Source organism: Lynx canadensis, chromosome B2, assembly GCF_007474595.2.
Source record: "Lynx canadensis isolate LIC74 chromosome B2, mLynCan4.pri.v2, whole genome shotgun sequence".
In the NCBI taxonomy this organism is placed as follows: Eukaryota; Metazoa; Chordata; class Mammalia; order Carnivora; family Felidae; genus Lynx; species Lynx canadensis.
In genome coordinates, this window is record NC_044307.1 from 136,946,110 (window position 1) to 136,961,761 (window position 15,652).

At 42.5% G+C, this 15,652-nt stretch overlaps 1 protein-coding gene across 2 annotated transcripts in view; it reads right to left on the bottom strand.

Annotated features, from left to right (window-relative positions):
* The window catches only part of RMND1 (required for meiotic nuclear division 1 homolog), a 43,607-nt gene that overhangs the window by 5,284 nt on the left and 22,671 nt on the right, over positions 1-15,652 (bottom strand). For both annotated transcript variants that reach the window (XM_030316596.1, XM_030316597.1), the window contains exons 7-10: positions 13,302-13,408; positions 12,331-12,395; positions 11,542-11,618; positions 9,063-9,183 (exon numbers count right to left, since the gene is read on the bottom strand). In XM_030316596.1, coding sequence (XP_030172456.1) covers positions 9,063-9,183; positions 11,542-11,618; positions 12,331-12,395; positions 13,302-13,408 — 370 coding nt within the window. The remainder of the gene's footprint in view (positions 1-9,062; positions 9,184-11,541; positions 11,619-12,330; positions 12,396-13,301; positions 13,409-15,652) is intronic.

A 15,652-nucleotide genomic window follows, 5' to 3' on the forward strand; every position in this document is an offset into this window, starting at 1 on the left:
CGGAAGTCACGGAAGGAACCCACGACAGGACTCGGGGACGCCGACGGACCGGTGTGGTGAGGGGCCCACCGCAACCTGGCTTTCCTGGCGCGACTGCACTTGTGCAACCCGTCTCCGACTTTCCCACTGAACCCCTAATACCGGCTGAAAGGACTTCGCCTCCACCCTCAACTTTTTGGATGGCTTTCCGCACATCTCGTGCCTATTACTCTTCTTTTTCTCAAGATTCTTTCCCCTGGGAAAAAAAACCAACAACAAACTGGAAGAAGGAACAGCTTTTTCGTGACACCACCACTAACTCTCTTTGTCCTGTACGTCTTCTTGGAACACTGTAAACCTTGTTCAAGGGCAGCACCGGTTCTTAATTTTTTTTTTTTTTGTATCACACACGGTGCCAGCATTGTGTTGAGCACGCTAAGGAACGTTAAATTCTTTTATCTCCTTCTAAATAATCTTCACATAACTAGTCTTAACTGCCTTTGGCATGCTAAGAAAGTACCCTGAGAAATGTAGTTTGGGAACTTTCAGGAATGCTTGCTAACTCATGTGGAAGGTTTGACACCAAAGAGATGGCTCAGAGTGGGGCTGGGAGATGATGAACAATTAGCTGTAATGACCCAATCAAGCCACGTAGATGACAATGGTAGTAACAGGGCACCTATGCTATTGGGGAGACTAATTTAATGGAATGAGAGGAGAGTTCCATAAAAACCGTCAGTTACCAAAGGAATTCTGATGAGCGTTTTAGTTGCTATGTAAGGAGTTTTCAGAAACAGAACATCCATTATATACAATGGAATGTAGTTCAAACCCACGTGACCACCATGCTTAGCAGGCATTTACCTACTAGAGGTCCCAATCCACCTACCTTGCTTGCCCTCTGGGCCCATGAGCCAAATCATCCCTCTGTCTCCGGTGTGCCTACCATATATTCAGATATTTGGGGAAAGTAGCTTCTATCCCCTTTGCTGCTGTGTTGTAAGGAAGGAGGGGGAATCCCACGGGTATAGCTCCAATTTCATAGAAGTCCCTTTCCCCCTAATACATTGCTACTTCTACTTTTAGCTATCTTGCCCCAGTTCCTAACATAGAATCCAATAGAGATGTGGTAGAAATATGTAATTTATCAAGATAATTAAAATCAATCTTGAATTTTAGCTCCTAAAGAAAAATTAAAGTGAATTTTCAGGGACTGTTGGTATTACAGAATGTTTGTATCCACCTTAAATTCTTATGGTGAAGCCCTAACTCCTAAGGTGGTGGTATTTGGAGATGGGGCCTTTGGGAGGTGATCAGGTGGAGATGAGGTCATGAGGGTGGGGCCCCTATGATGGAATTAGTGTCCTTACGGGAAGAGGAAGAGTCCCTGGACAGCACTTTCTCCTTCTGCCATGTGAGGCCACACTGAGAAGGTGGCCACAAACCAGGAAGAGGGACCTCAGCAGGAACCCAGTCCGTGCACGTGACCAGAACACTCAGATGCAGCGTGTGAAGTGCTGCCCCTGGGACATACATACAAAGAACTCCAGAAGCACAGAGGCACAGACCCGATGGAAAACCTTTCCTAGGAGGTGACCTTTGGGCTCATCAGGCAAAATGCAACCAGAGATGGTCCTGGCCCAAAAGCATCAAATGAATCAAATCACATCAACTTGAAAGAACTTAAGCTAGAGATAGATGATGGTGCCACATTTAAACAGACCCTTATTCTGATGAACTGCAATGTATGCATCCTCCCTGTGTACTCAGTTAACGACTGAGAAGCCAGTAGTACTGTAGTTAAATATAGTTCGTACAAGATTAAAAAAAAAAATAAACAAAACTGCCACAGAACGGACCTGTTCCGGGACTTTTCCAATTTGGGGACTGACTGGACCCTACCCCACCTGCCCTCTGGGCTGCACAGTCAACCTTCCCATGGTGTCTCCACTGGAGGAGCTCTGTGCCCAGGGAAGCCCCGAGATACCCCTCCTGGTTTAACAGAGTATGATGCACTGGCACTTTCTCCAGGTTTTCCCTTCCTTCTCAGCATTTTGATTCTTGTCCAGCTAGTTGATTATTTCATTGCACTTCTGTCTTCATTATTGACCCTCCTTTGACATTTCTCATCTTCAACTCTGGCTTTCCTGTTGAATGCCGTGTTCATATTCAGTTCTTGAAAGACACCCTTATCTTGATACTTCGGTGAGCCATATGCTCAAACCACGTTCCTAATTGGTGACCATGATATTGTTTCTCCTTTCCGGTACTCCTGTCCACGAAGGACACGTGAAAGACACCTTTGGCATCAATATCACAGAACTGTGGTTTGAGGGAAGACAGGATGGGGTGGGGGGAGTGTGCCTGAGCCCAAGCTTCCAAGCAGCTGGTTATCTTGGTTACTGCTCACTTTACTGACTCAATTAAGCACAGCAGGCTGGTTATCAGAAGAGGCAGAGAAGGTCTCTGCATCTGCTTGGTGGCAATGGCTTTGGACCCCATCACAATGATCATGATTCCACCAGAAGTCTCCATTCCAAGACAAAAAGAGACACCCAAGAGCAGTAACTTTGAGTGCTCTCCGATTTGCCCCCAGTGAAATTTGTCTCATCAACACTGATGTTTTCCGTTAGTGTGTCATTAAAGAATTCTCATAAGAGACTTTATTTTCAAGTTAACTTTACTGAGGCATAATTTGCATACAATAAAATGCAGCCTTTCTAACTATACAATTGGAAGACTTTTGACAAACGGATATCCTTGCAACTGTCCCTGCAATGTTTCCATCATCCCAAAAAGTTCCTTTGTGCTATGAAAACTAAGGTCCCATCCACCCACCCATCCTGAGCTCCAGGGAATCAATGATCCACTTTCTGTAACTACAGATTCGATTTGCCTTTCTAAATCCCATAAATACAGCACATCTGTTTTTGTATCTAGATTTTTCCATTCGGCATAATGATTCTGGTATTTATCCATGTTGTGGCATGTATTAGTAATTAACTTATTGCTGAGTGGTATTCCACTGTATGGATATACCACAATTTGTTTATCCATTCACTTACTGATGGGCACCACCGGACTTCTTCTAGTTTGGGGCTATTATGAATAAAGCTGCTACGAACATTTGTATATAAAACGCGAGAGGACACGTTTTCGTTTCTCCTGGGTAAAATACTTAGGAGTGGAATTGTTGAGTCTTCTCGTAAGACAATGATTGGTTTTATGAGAAACTGCCAAGCCATTGTACCAATTTATATTTCCACGAGTAATGAAAATTCCAATTGCCCCCCATCCTTACTAATACCTGGTATCAGTCTTTTAAATTTTAGCCATTCTAATGGGTGTGTAGTGATATCACATTGTAGTTTTTAAAGTTTTTTTGTTTTTGTTTTTGAGAAAGAAATAGAGATAGTGAGCAAGCGGGGAGGGGCAGAGAGAGAGGGAGACAGAATCCCAGGCAGGCTCCACCCTGACAACGCAGAGCCCGATGAGGGGCTCGAACTCACAAACCATGAGATCATGACCTGAGCTGAAGTCAAGAGTGGGACGTTTAACCGACTGAGCACCCCTCACATTGTAGTTTTAATTTGCACTTTCTTGGTGAACAAGGACACTGAACATCTTATTCATGTTCATACAGCCACTTGCATTATTTTCTTTTGTGAGGTGTCCAAATCTCTCCCCCATTTCAAAAATCGGGCTGCCCTTTAATTACGGAGTAGAAAGAGTTCTTTATATTTTCTGGATAAGTCCTCTGTCAGGAATACATACTGAGAACATTTCCTCCCAGCCTGTGACTTGTCTTTCATATACTTAGCAATGTCTTTCGAGGAGCAGTAGTTTTTAGTTTTGACAAAGTTGAACTTACCAAGCTTTCCCCCCAAGGTTCATTTTTTTTTCCCCTAAGAAACCTTTGCCTGCCTGAAGGTCAGGAGGCTTTCTCCTATTTTTTATTCCTAAAGTTTTATAATTTTAGTTTTTATAAGTCTCTGAACCATGTGTGTGAAGTAAAGAATAGAGTTCTTTTTTTTTTCTTTTCTTTGAGAGAGAGAGAGAGCAAGATCATGCAAGTGCAAGCAGGGGAGAGGCAGAGAGAGGGAGAATCCCAAGCACAGATTCTGTGCTGACAGCACAGAGCCTGGCTCGGGACTCGAGGCGGGGCTCCATCGCACAAACAGTGAGATCATGACCTGAGCTGAAATCCAGAGTTGAATGCTTAAACAACTGAGCCACCCAGGTACCCCTAGAGTTTTTTTGTTTTTTTTTTTAACTTATGGCTATCCAATTATTCCAGCCATTTGTTGAGCTGATTTGTCAAAAATCAATCACCTAAGAAAAAACATCAATTGCCTATATGTGTACAGGTCTGTTTCTGAAATCTACTCTGTTCCATTAATCTATATGTCTATTCTTATGCCAAGAGTCAAATGTCTTGATTACGGTAGCTTAATTTAAGCAAGCCTTAAAATCAGATGATAAAAGTCCTACAACTTTGTCCTTTCTTCAGAGTTGGTTTGGCTAGTCTAGGCCCCTTCCATTTACATTTTATAATCAGCTTACTTCTAAAATACATTTTTTAAAAGCCTGCTGGCGTTTTGCTTGGGACTGAGTTGGAATCTACAGGGTAACTTCCAGAAGTAACTTCTTCATAATACTGAATCTTCTGTTGTACGTACACGGGATATGTCTTCATTTAATTTCTCAGCCAACATTTGTAGTTTTCAGGGTACAGATCTTTTTTTAAAAAATTTATTCCTATATAATCTGAGGTCTTGACCATATTGTAAATGGTATTTCAAATATTTCATTTTCCAATTGTTCATTTGCAGTATAGTTATTTTTTTATATAGTGACCCTGGGTTTTTTAACCTTGAGAAATTCGCTAATTAGTTCTTGTAGCTTTTTTGTAGATTCTTTAGGACATTCTACATACAAGATCCTGTTGTCTGTGATTGAATTGTTTTACTTCTTCTCAAGAGATTTTAAATCTTGGAGCTATAAATACAGCCACCCGCAGGGATTGGTGCCTTGTCTAGCTGGCACGGCACAGGGCTTTCTCCACGTATCTAGGGTTCTAGAGACTGGGTTAGCAGCGGATCCTCCCAACTGCCGCTGTGTAACAGTGGTTACGTGTCAATCCTTTCATGGAGAGACTCCATCTCAAACCGGCCTCACTACTGGAAGAAAGAGTACTCTCAGCATCCTCCGAGTAGAGGGGGATGAGCCTACACAGCCCTTCTGTTCTGAGAGTTTTATGCTTGCACTTGACCATTTGGTTGTCCACTTGGTTGTCAAGGTATTCTTCGTTCAAGGTGTCCTCGGTTGCAGACCCGATGCCAAGAATTCCATCTTGGATAGTGAGAAGAGACACAGAAAAATGGCCACGTTCCAGGTTAGAGATCAGATTGTTAGTCTGTTATCATCCTTCTTGCCCAAGCCAAGTGGCAGTGGCAGCTGGCTTACTGAGGATCCTGCACGTGGGAGCAGTAGGTGCTTGCTGGCAGTGCCTTTGGTGGCCTGAAGCAGGGGATCACTGAAGTCGCAGCAGCGAGAGGATGACGTGGGTCACAGCGCTTACCAAGTAGGCTTCTAAAATGTTCTCCACCTCTTTCAAAACCTGAAGTCTATGTTAGGCAGACTTCTAAGACATCACCCAAAGATCCTTGTCACCTGGAATTCACACCCCTGTGCAGTCCCCTCCCCTGGACCGTGGGCTCCCCTTGTGACTTGTGTCTGACAAAAATACCGCAAAAGCAAGCAGGCTGTAATCGCGGACGAGGCTACGAGAGACTGAGTCTGTCTTGGCGGTGCTCTGCCCCCTTCCTCTCACCCGCTCGCCCAGACAAAACGGGCTGCCTGCTCTACGGAGAAGACAATGGGGCCGGGAACGGAGGGAGGCCTCTGGCCACGAGCTCAGGAGGAGCTGAGGCTTCAGCCCAACGGCCTGGGAGGAACTGAATCTTGTCGACAACACAGGGGTGAACTAGGAAGTTCGCCTTCCCCGCTGGTCCCGGAGATTACTGTAGCCTCGTGAGAGCCGGAGGCCCGGGCTGAGCCGGACCCGGATTCCGGACTCCTCAAACTCTGGGACAGTAAGTGCTGTTTGAAGCCACTCAGGTTTGCAACAAGTTTTTTCGCAGTGATAGCCAACGAGTGTAACCACAGGAGAGCCCCCAACTCCGTAAAGCTTTTGGCATCCCTTTTATAGCCCCTGGACCTTCAGCCCCTGGACCCTGTAGGCACAGTCCACAGCTATGCAAGCCCAATGTTTTTCATGTCTGACCAGACATCTGGATTGCCAGATCCTGTCTAGGTAGACTTAGTACCTAAAACCGTATCGGAGGCCACTGAAATTCGAATCTTATGGTATCACTGATCAATCTTTTCGCGGTAGCTAAAAGCAACATAGTTTAGGGTGGGCCTCGTGCCCTGACCACTGGAAGCGACCTCTACTCGCCTGTGCTCGAAGACGCCCATGCAGATAGAGGTGGTAGCAAGTTCAGGGACAACTATAGTTGGTACTATACAGGTCAGTGACAACTACACAGACAACTTCGATGTTGTTCTTCAGGGGGAAGTGTCTGATGTGGGGGAAAATATGTAGATACCAGAGCTGCCATAACATTCAATGAGCCATGGTGGGTTTCTGAAGTTGTAAGTCATTTATTTTTGACTGGGCATCGGATGCACTGGGGAAGTGGCAGGAAAGAAGACTGAAAAAGAGGAGGAAACACGACGGTCCTTGTATATGAAAGCAAGAACACTTGAACATAACCCATTAGGCAATGAAGGAAATTAAAGGTACTAAACTGGCTGGAAGGAAGGAGAAAAGGCAATCCACAGATAACTAACATCAAGATAAATCAGATACTGAAATTATCTGACAAGGATTTTAAAGCAGTCATCACGAAACTGCTTCAATAAGCAATTATGAACATGCTTGAAACAAATGAAAAAAAAGAAAAAAAAAACAAAAACCAGTCTCGGCAAAGAGAGAATGTAAGAGGAATCATACGAAAATTTTAGAACTGAAAGGTACAATAAGCAAAATAAAAAAATTCAGCGATGTGCTCAGCAGCAGAATGAAGGTGATAAAAAAAAAAAAAAAAAAGAATCCGTGACCTCAAAGGCAGAGCAATGGACATGACCCCACACAAATGACAGAGACAAACCAGAACAGAAAACAAGTGAACAGAGTCCTGAATGTGTGCGGGAATGGGAAAGGAGCTTATATTCAGGCTTTCTCATCAGAAACCAAGCAGCTCGGAACTAGGTACCATGGCAGTTTTCGGGTGCTGACAGAACAGTCACCCCAGAACCCTAGAGCTGGGGGCGGCGGGGGAGGGGGTTACTGAGACAGTCTCACATGAAGGAAAACTAGGAGGGTCTGTTTCTGCAGACTTATCCTAAAGGAATAACTAAAGAATGTTTGTGAAATGGAAAAGACTAAAAGAAATCTTGGAACATCACGAAGGAAAAAAAGAACAACAGAAAGAACAAAAATAGAGGTAAATGCAATAGAATTTCCTTCTCCTCTTGAGTTTTCTAAATTACATTCGGCGGCTGAAGCAAAAATTGTAACACCGATGGAGTTGTCACAATGTCTGCGGAACAGTTAAGACAACGGTACTGTAAATGGTGGAGGGTAAACGGATGTAAAGGGGGTAGATTTCTACACCTGACTTACTCTGGTCAAATGTCAAAACCAGCAGACTGATAAGCTATGCATGTATAATATAGTATCTAGAACAACCACTAAATATCTGTGCTGAGAGACATAGTAAAAAATAGAGAGATAGATAAACCAAAATGGAATCCCCAGAAATGTTTTAAGGAATGCACAGGAGGGCAGGGACTGATACAGGCAACAACTCGGATGGATCACAAAGGCATTATGCTCAGTGAAGACAGTTTTAAGAGTCGCATGCCGTGCGATTCTATTTATGTAACATTTTCAAAATTACAAAATTACAGAGACTAGATCACTCACGGGCAGGGGTTAGGGATGGTGGGGGAGGGGAGGCGGTGTGACTAGAAGGGGCAGCACAAGATCTCTGGTGACACAACAGCTCTGCGTCCCCACACCACGTGGTCACGTGGACGTCAATGTAATAAAAGGTCACAGAACTATGTGCGTTATGTCGCAAAACATCCATTTTCTTTTGCACCCTCCTTCCCCACGTCGTTTCTCTCTTATCATGACCACCTCCACCCATCCCATCATTCTCTTGATGCCTATGTCTTCTCAGTTTTGCTTCATTTTGCTTCTAAGTGCTTGCGTGATGGTTCTCACTGGATGGCTTCTTGCCCCGTACTCTCAATGTATCTTTTTTTTTTTTTTAAGTGCATTTACTTTGAGAGAGCGAGAGAGAGAGAGAGAGAGAGAGAGAGAGAGAGAGAGCAAGTGTGTGTACATGGGGGAGGGGCAGAGAGAGAGGGAGACAGAGCCAAGCAGGCTCTAGGCTGTCAGTGCAGAGCCCAACTCAGGGCTCAATCTCACAAACCATGAGATCATGACCTGAGCCACAATCAAGAGTTGGACACTTAACCAACTGAGCCACCTAGGCGCTCCTCAACATATCTTAAATTTCACTCCTCCACTCCCCTTGACCCCACCTGTCTACGTACTGCCAGGTTCCTACCGGGCACTCGCAGGCAAACATCAGTCATCCTTGACTCGTCCCTTTCCTTGGCCTCCCATTATCAATTACTTATTTGTCTTGGAAGGTTCTTTCTTGAATTCATTTCTTTTCTTGCTGCCACCAACACAGTTCTGGGACCCAAGAACTCTTGCTTGAGACTTGATGAGGGCTTGGAAAAGTAGGCCTCCAAACTCTCACTTATCTCATCTAGTCTGCAGAGCAAGTATCAGAATTTCCTTTGGTGCAATAAAGAAAATTTCTGGAAACTGTACACAGCAGATGGGGAAGGGGAAATCTGGAGATCTGAATACAAGTCAAACAAGGTATTTCTCCCAAAACAGTGAAACACATTTACTTAAATTTCAAATTTCTCTTCACACAGTCACACAAATTATAAACAGTGTTGTGTCTTTCTCAGTGAAAGCATAAAATACATACCTTAACTCTACGAGCAATGCTAAGGAACTGACAAGTTTTATCATAAAGTTGTTCCAGGTTTTCTCTGTCCCAGTAGAAATCAGGAGTGATCAAGAAGTCTGAACTCAAGTTTATACGGTGTCTTAAAAAAACAGAAATTATAAAACTTTTTTTACCTTGAATGAAAAATCAGTCTCTACTTTATTTCTTTTTACCTAGTACTTTATGAAAACATTTGTTAATGCTGACCGTGTTTCCGAGAAACACGTAAATAAAAAAAAATTTACATAAGAATTTCAAAATCTGCCACCAAATTACCTCAATCTTTAATATTATTTATGAAGTAATTAGAAAAAAATCCCCTCATTTTGCTTTCATTCTGAGCTTTTTTCTGTTTTTATTAAAAATTTTTACAATATATACACACTTTTTTTTTTTTTGTGGCTAGGTAATCATGTGGCTTAAAAATGACAGAAAAGGTACACTGACAAATCTCACTCCTATTCTTATCCCTCTTTCCTTTTCTCCCACCCATAGCGGGTAACCAATGTTAGCTTTATTCTTCCAGTGTTTGTGCAAACACTGGACAAGTATACACACACACATCCTTCAATATCTACCTTTTTGCATAGGAGCCCTAAGCTTACTTTTAAATGAAAATTTAAGGCATAGAAATAACACATAAATGGTCATTCACTATAAAAAAGAAAAGCCCTAGAGAAGAACTCAGAAAACAGTAGTCAGCCCTCTTACCCTAAAACACAACTCAAATCCTTTAGGCCCTGCGAATGCTTTGCTGTGTCCTTCCAGACCTTTCCCGTGCATGCATTCATGTGTGCGTGTGCACATATAAACATATATTTGTAGCACGACACATATCAAGATAAAGATGAATATTTATTTTTGTTTGTTTTACAAACTGGATAATACTATACGTAATTTGGATTTAAGTTTTCACCCAATGTAACTTGCCATGTATCTATCAGAGATTTACCATGTTCCTTTTACTAATACACAAGCACTTTTATTATAAAGAGAAGAAAACTTAGGATAAGGACAGGAGGACTCTATAGAAACTGCTCACAAACCTAAATATATTTAACTCTAACTTCTGAGTTTTGATACTATTATGATCTGCCGTATCAAATTCTGCTTGTGTTACCAGAGAAGAGGATAGAAGAATCTCTCTACCCCACTTCTTGGAAAACTCAAGGCTTCATTCACATGTGCTGCCCGGATGCTCCCGATGAGTGGGCTTTTATTTTGCTGGCTTCCGGAATAAGGGCCCCTGAGCTATGAGAAATGCATAGGCGATGAAATCCTGGAGCACTTCTCTCCAAGCCAATCTCTACGGAGAATGTGGAAAACAGCTCTCAAACTACGTACAACGACCTCGAGTAGCTCACGCCATATACTCCGAGGGACAAAACACCACTGCCTGGTGAGAATAAGGCCAGGATTCAGGGTGTTTCGTTCCATGAATCCTGGGAGAATTACAAAGATGAAATAAACGGGAAACCTTTCCAGAAACTTATTTAAAATGATGCATTGATGTATTTCGCCAATTTTAAGATCCAGTTCTTTCCCATCTCTGAAAACGGAAGGCATCTTTAAAAAACGATGTCTTACGGGCGGCAGTTGTGACTTAGTGGCCATTGCTTTAATTTCCCGTATGCTTCCTTTTTATGTACGCCCAAGAGGGAATGTGACGGAATCTACACCCAAATAAGGCTAAAAGTCATTTCAGTGTAAATGTTAATTCTGTGATAAAAAAGCATCCTTTCATAGTTTAACTGGCAGCACTTGTCTCTGTTTCCCGCATACATAGGAATTAAAGTAAAATATATTATTTAAAATAGTATTTATAATATTTATAAAATAAATATATTTTAATTCCAACGTAATTTGTAATGTTATATTAGGTGTACAATACGGTGACTCAACAATTCTATACGTTACTCTGCGCTCATCGTAAGTGTACTCTCAATCCCCTCACCCAGCTCCTCTCTGGCAACCATCTGTTCTCTACAGTTAAGAGTCTGTTTTTTGGTTTGTGTCTTTCTGTCCTCTGTTCATTTGTTTTGTTTCCTAAATTCCACAAATGAGTGAAATTATACGGTATTTGTCTTTCCCTGACTAGCTTTATTTTGCTTAGCGTTATGCTCTCTAGATGCAATAAGATGGTTTTCCTGAGAATTCCTGTCACCCAAATTCTAGAATATACCTTTCTCCCTACAGAGAACATCTCCTGTGCCCCGTACGTAGGTTGACTGTGGATGGATCAGGGTCTCTGTGCACATGCAGAACCTCATGCAGTGCGGTCCCTAATGTAGCCCCAGGGCTCCTGACCGGGAAGGTTCTGCCTGCTTATTTATCCAGGAGATAAATACAGCTGCAATTCCCATAAGGGTACGTGGTTGCTTTTTATTCTACAATTACAGGAGTGTTTCCTTCAGACTGTTAAATATATAAATTACTTTATTTACAGAGAAAATTCTACCTCAGGGCAAAGAGTTCACCCATTTTCTGCATAACTTCTTGATGAGATAGTTTCACTTTCTTCCCAGCTTTTAAAGCCTATTTGGGAGGGAAAAAAATACATACGTACATACATGTATATCTCTCCAACAAGTCACAGGACCAAACAACACATTCTAAAGCAGTCACTGACTCCACGTAAAGGACTGTCTTGGATGCCACTCTCTCAGTCATTTCTCTTTGAAATTTCAAAATCTTATTAAGTAGAAATTTTACATTCCCTTGTCCCACCTCTAGGATCTACATTCCTAACCTCTTACTGGAAAGCAGGGCCTCTTTCCCCAAGAATAATTCAATTATTCATTCAAGTAAAAAACAAAATCACAGTAAACATGAGTGTTAGTGTATTTTGATATAACTTTACACGTATTTTTCAAGCCACTATTTGTCTCATAATTCAGCAAAACACTTTTCAATCAAGAAAACTGGTCATAATCCTATTCCTTAGAGGGGACAGAGCTCACTTCTCAAAAAATACAGTTACATTAAAATTACTACACCATCAGAAGAAAGTAATTAGACTTTTAAGTTTTAAAAAGTAAAAACAAAAACAAAAAACAAAAAACAAAAAAAACAGCATAAAATTTTTTAATATGTAACGAGTGTTCTGTTTTTGCTTAAATTCAGTGTAGGTTTTCCAGTGTTTGTTACTACTTTATTATACTCCTAAATATATTGTTGGGTGGGAAATTTGTATTTTTCCCAAACAGAAATCAATCCTTGAAAACAATCATAACATTGGTATAATTACCTCTGGAATTGACTGAATAGACTCAACAAATTTGTCCAGTGATGCCTCCCAAATAGCCAGTTTCACTGGGGGAGAAAAATAACAATGAAACTTTTTTTTATCATCATACTCCTGTTTCTACAAAACGCATAATGAATTGCACAGGACCTCTACCGCCATTGCAGCCCAGTTTAAGAAGCACATGTGTTAACAATGTGACACTGAAACTTAAGAATAGTTACCATCATACAGGGGAGCACTGAGCACTCTGCCATGTTGGCAGACCAAAGTGACACCTGGTAGAATTCCTGACTTTCTAACACTGGATCTCAGAAACCCAGGACTATGAGGTCCACCCTGAAGGGAAGTGTGGCTGCGCAGACGGGGCAGGACCCAGGCCTTCCTGGCCATCCTGCGGGCCCCCTACTCTTCTCGGGGCAGTGAGTAAAGCTCACGAATCCCCGAAGACTCCGGGAGCGGTGGACAGGCCAAGCCAGCCACAGCGGTGGACAGGCCATGCCAGGCATGGCTACAAATCTCTCAGAGAACTTCTAGTTTTATTCAGGCGCATGGATCTCCCAGAAAAAACTGAGAGCCACTGTGGCTCTCTGTCCCACTCCCGTGAGGAACTGGGTGCACTTTTCTACAGAGGCCTCCGCCCAGTCACAGCGGGCTTTCTCTGCCCGGATTATAGACAACCTGAGAGTAACGACCACATAGAAGAAGAGAGGGACACAAAGGGAAAAACAATACTACAAAAAATATTTTTGGAGAGGGCAAGCTTTATTGAAAGAATTAATAAAGAATGAGTAGCTTCAGCAGATACTCTGTTCCCTGTGTACTATACGTTCTTTTCTCTTGGAAGGAAAAGAAATGCTAAAGCTTTGCCGAGTGTTCTGTGAAACATGCCTAACTCCTTACTAAATGGTTAAGCTTCCTTTGATGAAATGAAAACTATGCAACATATTCTCGGATAAGTAGCAATAACTTACCTGAAAGACAAAGGGCATTTGAGAAAGCAAATTTCTCTAGAATGGCGTCATCTAAATCTAGCTCCGAATTTAACCTGATTTCCCCTCTATGAAGTTTTGACTGTCCCCTGTGAGAAGAAAATTAAAAAAAAAAAGGTATAAATCTTAAAAAGCACTTTAATTTTTTGCATTCTTTCTTCTTCAATTTTTTTTATTTTGAAAAAGTCACTTTACACTCTTTCTAGAAGTCATTTTGGCAATTTATACCAAGAGTCTTATAAATATTCTTATATCCTTTGATCCAAGTAATTCCACTTCTAGGAATTTATCCTAAGGAAAAAATAAAAAATGCAAAGGAAGATCTGTGTACGAAAAACTTTTATGGTTAAATGTTTAACAGTAAAAAAACTAGGAAAAAAAATAAACGTTCAATAGGAGAACGGTTCATTTATATGAAGTCCACAGAGCAAAAATCAGCAAGAATGTTTTGATATTTCGTAGAAAGGGAATACAATGATCACAATAAATTGCTAACTGATAAAAGGCTGCTCATACACACAGACTGTGATCTAAAATCACACTGACATGGTGGGAAGGGCGAGGGAGATGGGGAAGCGGTGAAAAACTGAGGTTACATGTGAGGACTTTGGGGGGGCTGGGCAGTGACAAAAGGGTGTGAATTTGGGAACATACGTGTCACAAGCAAACAGGAAAAGAAGAGGGTAAACCATCACAGAGGATGGGAGGCACGAGACGGACAAAGCGGTGGACAAGGAGTCCTGACGGGAGGGCAGCGAGGCAGAATCTGCTGACAAGCTCAGGTCGAGGGAGAAAGAAAAGACAAGAAAGCAGAGTCGACAGGATGCTTTAATGAAGGAGCTTGGCCAATGTCACAGCACCGCACAAGGCAGCCAAGAGCTGGAATCACTGGCAGGACTCACGAAACAGCTAATTGACAAAACCCAATTACGGAATCTGGGATCCAAAGAGATCCCAGTTGGGGATTTCACTCCTCCACAGACCGTAAGGTAATACCTGTGCACACGTGTGCGTGTGCGCGCACAGGGGCACACATGTCTGTCGGTGCCTAGTAAGGAACGGTTTGATAGGGAAGTAGAGCACGGAAGGGAAGTTCATGGGAACCATAACCACAAGACCAAGTGCTTAATAATAAAAATTAATACAATTCTTTAAAAAAAATTTTTTTAATGTTTATTTCAGAGAGAGAGCACATGAGCGCACGCACGCGCACGTGCGCAAGTCGGGGAGGGGCAGAGAGAGGGAGACATGGAATCCAAAGCAGGCTCCAGGGTCTGAGCCGTCAGCACAGAGCCTGATGGCCCGAAGTGGGGCCTGAACTCTTGAACCCTGAGATCATGACCTGAGCCGAAGTCGGACACGCAACTGACTGAGTCACCCAGGCACCCCTCAAATTAATAAAATTCTGGGGCGCCTGGGTGGCTCAGTAGGTTGTGTGTCCGACTTCAGCTCAGATCATGATCTCACAGTTGGTGAGTTCAAGCCCCACGTCGGGCTCTGTGCTGACAGCTCGGAGTCTGAAGCCTATTTCAGATTCTGTGTCTCCATCTCTCTCTGAACCTCCCCCGTTCATGCTCTCGGTCTCAAAAAAATCAATAAAGGTTAAAAAAATTAAAATAAATAAATAAAAATAAAATTAATAAAATTCTATTAGTTCTTCATCTGTTGTGTCTCTCAGGATCACGTCCTCACTTTCAAGTGCATCCACTCTGGGCCCAGGCCCTCACTCACTGGTCCGGTGCCCTTGGGCAGGACAAAACATGTCTGAACCTCGTCCTGAAAACTAGTTAACGTCATTTGGAGGGTTTTTGTCAGGATACATGAAAGGATGCGTGGAAAGCACTTAGAACAGTGCTGGGCACAGGGCAAGTAGTTCACCTTTGCTGGCTATTATCTGATCCCATCTGGTCTTTCTAAGGCTTGCTGCTGTCTCTTCCAATTTTCCTAAAGCTCTGCTTTCATCGCTTCCTCTGATACACAGGATTCTTTCTCCATATTCCACTAGACAGGTAGCTCCAGGCCTTTCAATCTTGTTCACACAGCCTTTTCTCTCTGTTCTGACATCTTTTCATCTTTCCCTGCTTGCTGAGACAGGACAATCAGCTGGTATGTTGCCTACCCACCCATCTTCTCTGAGGATGCTGTCAGGCCCCCACTTCCTGCAGACACCCCCATTTCTATAAGTAATTCTCTTAATTCACACCCTCGTCCAAACTCAAAACCAACAGGGAAGAAAATGGACTTACTCATGAGGACCTTTACTGTAATAACCTGATAGGTTCATGCTGATGAAGGCATAGTACTTCTGAGGAAGGTTATGCTATCCACTTGTT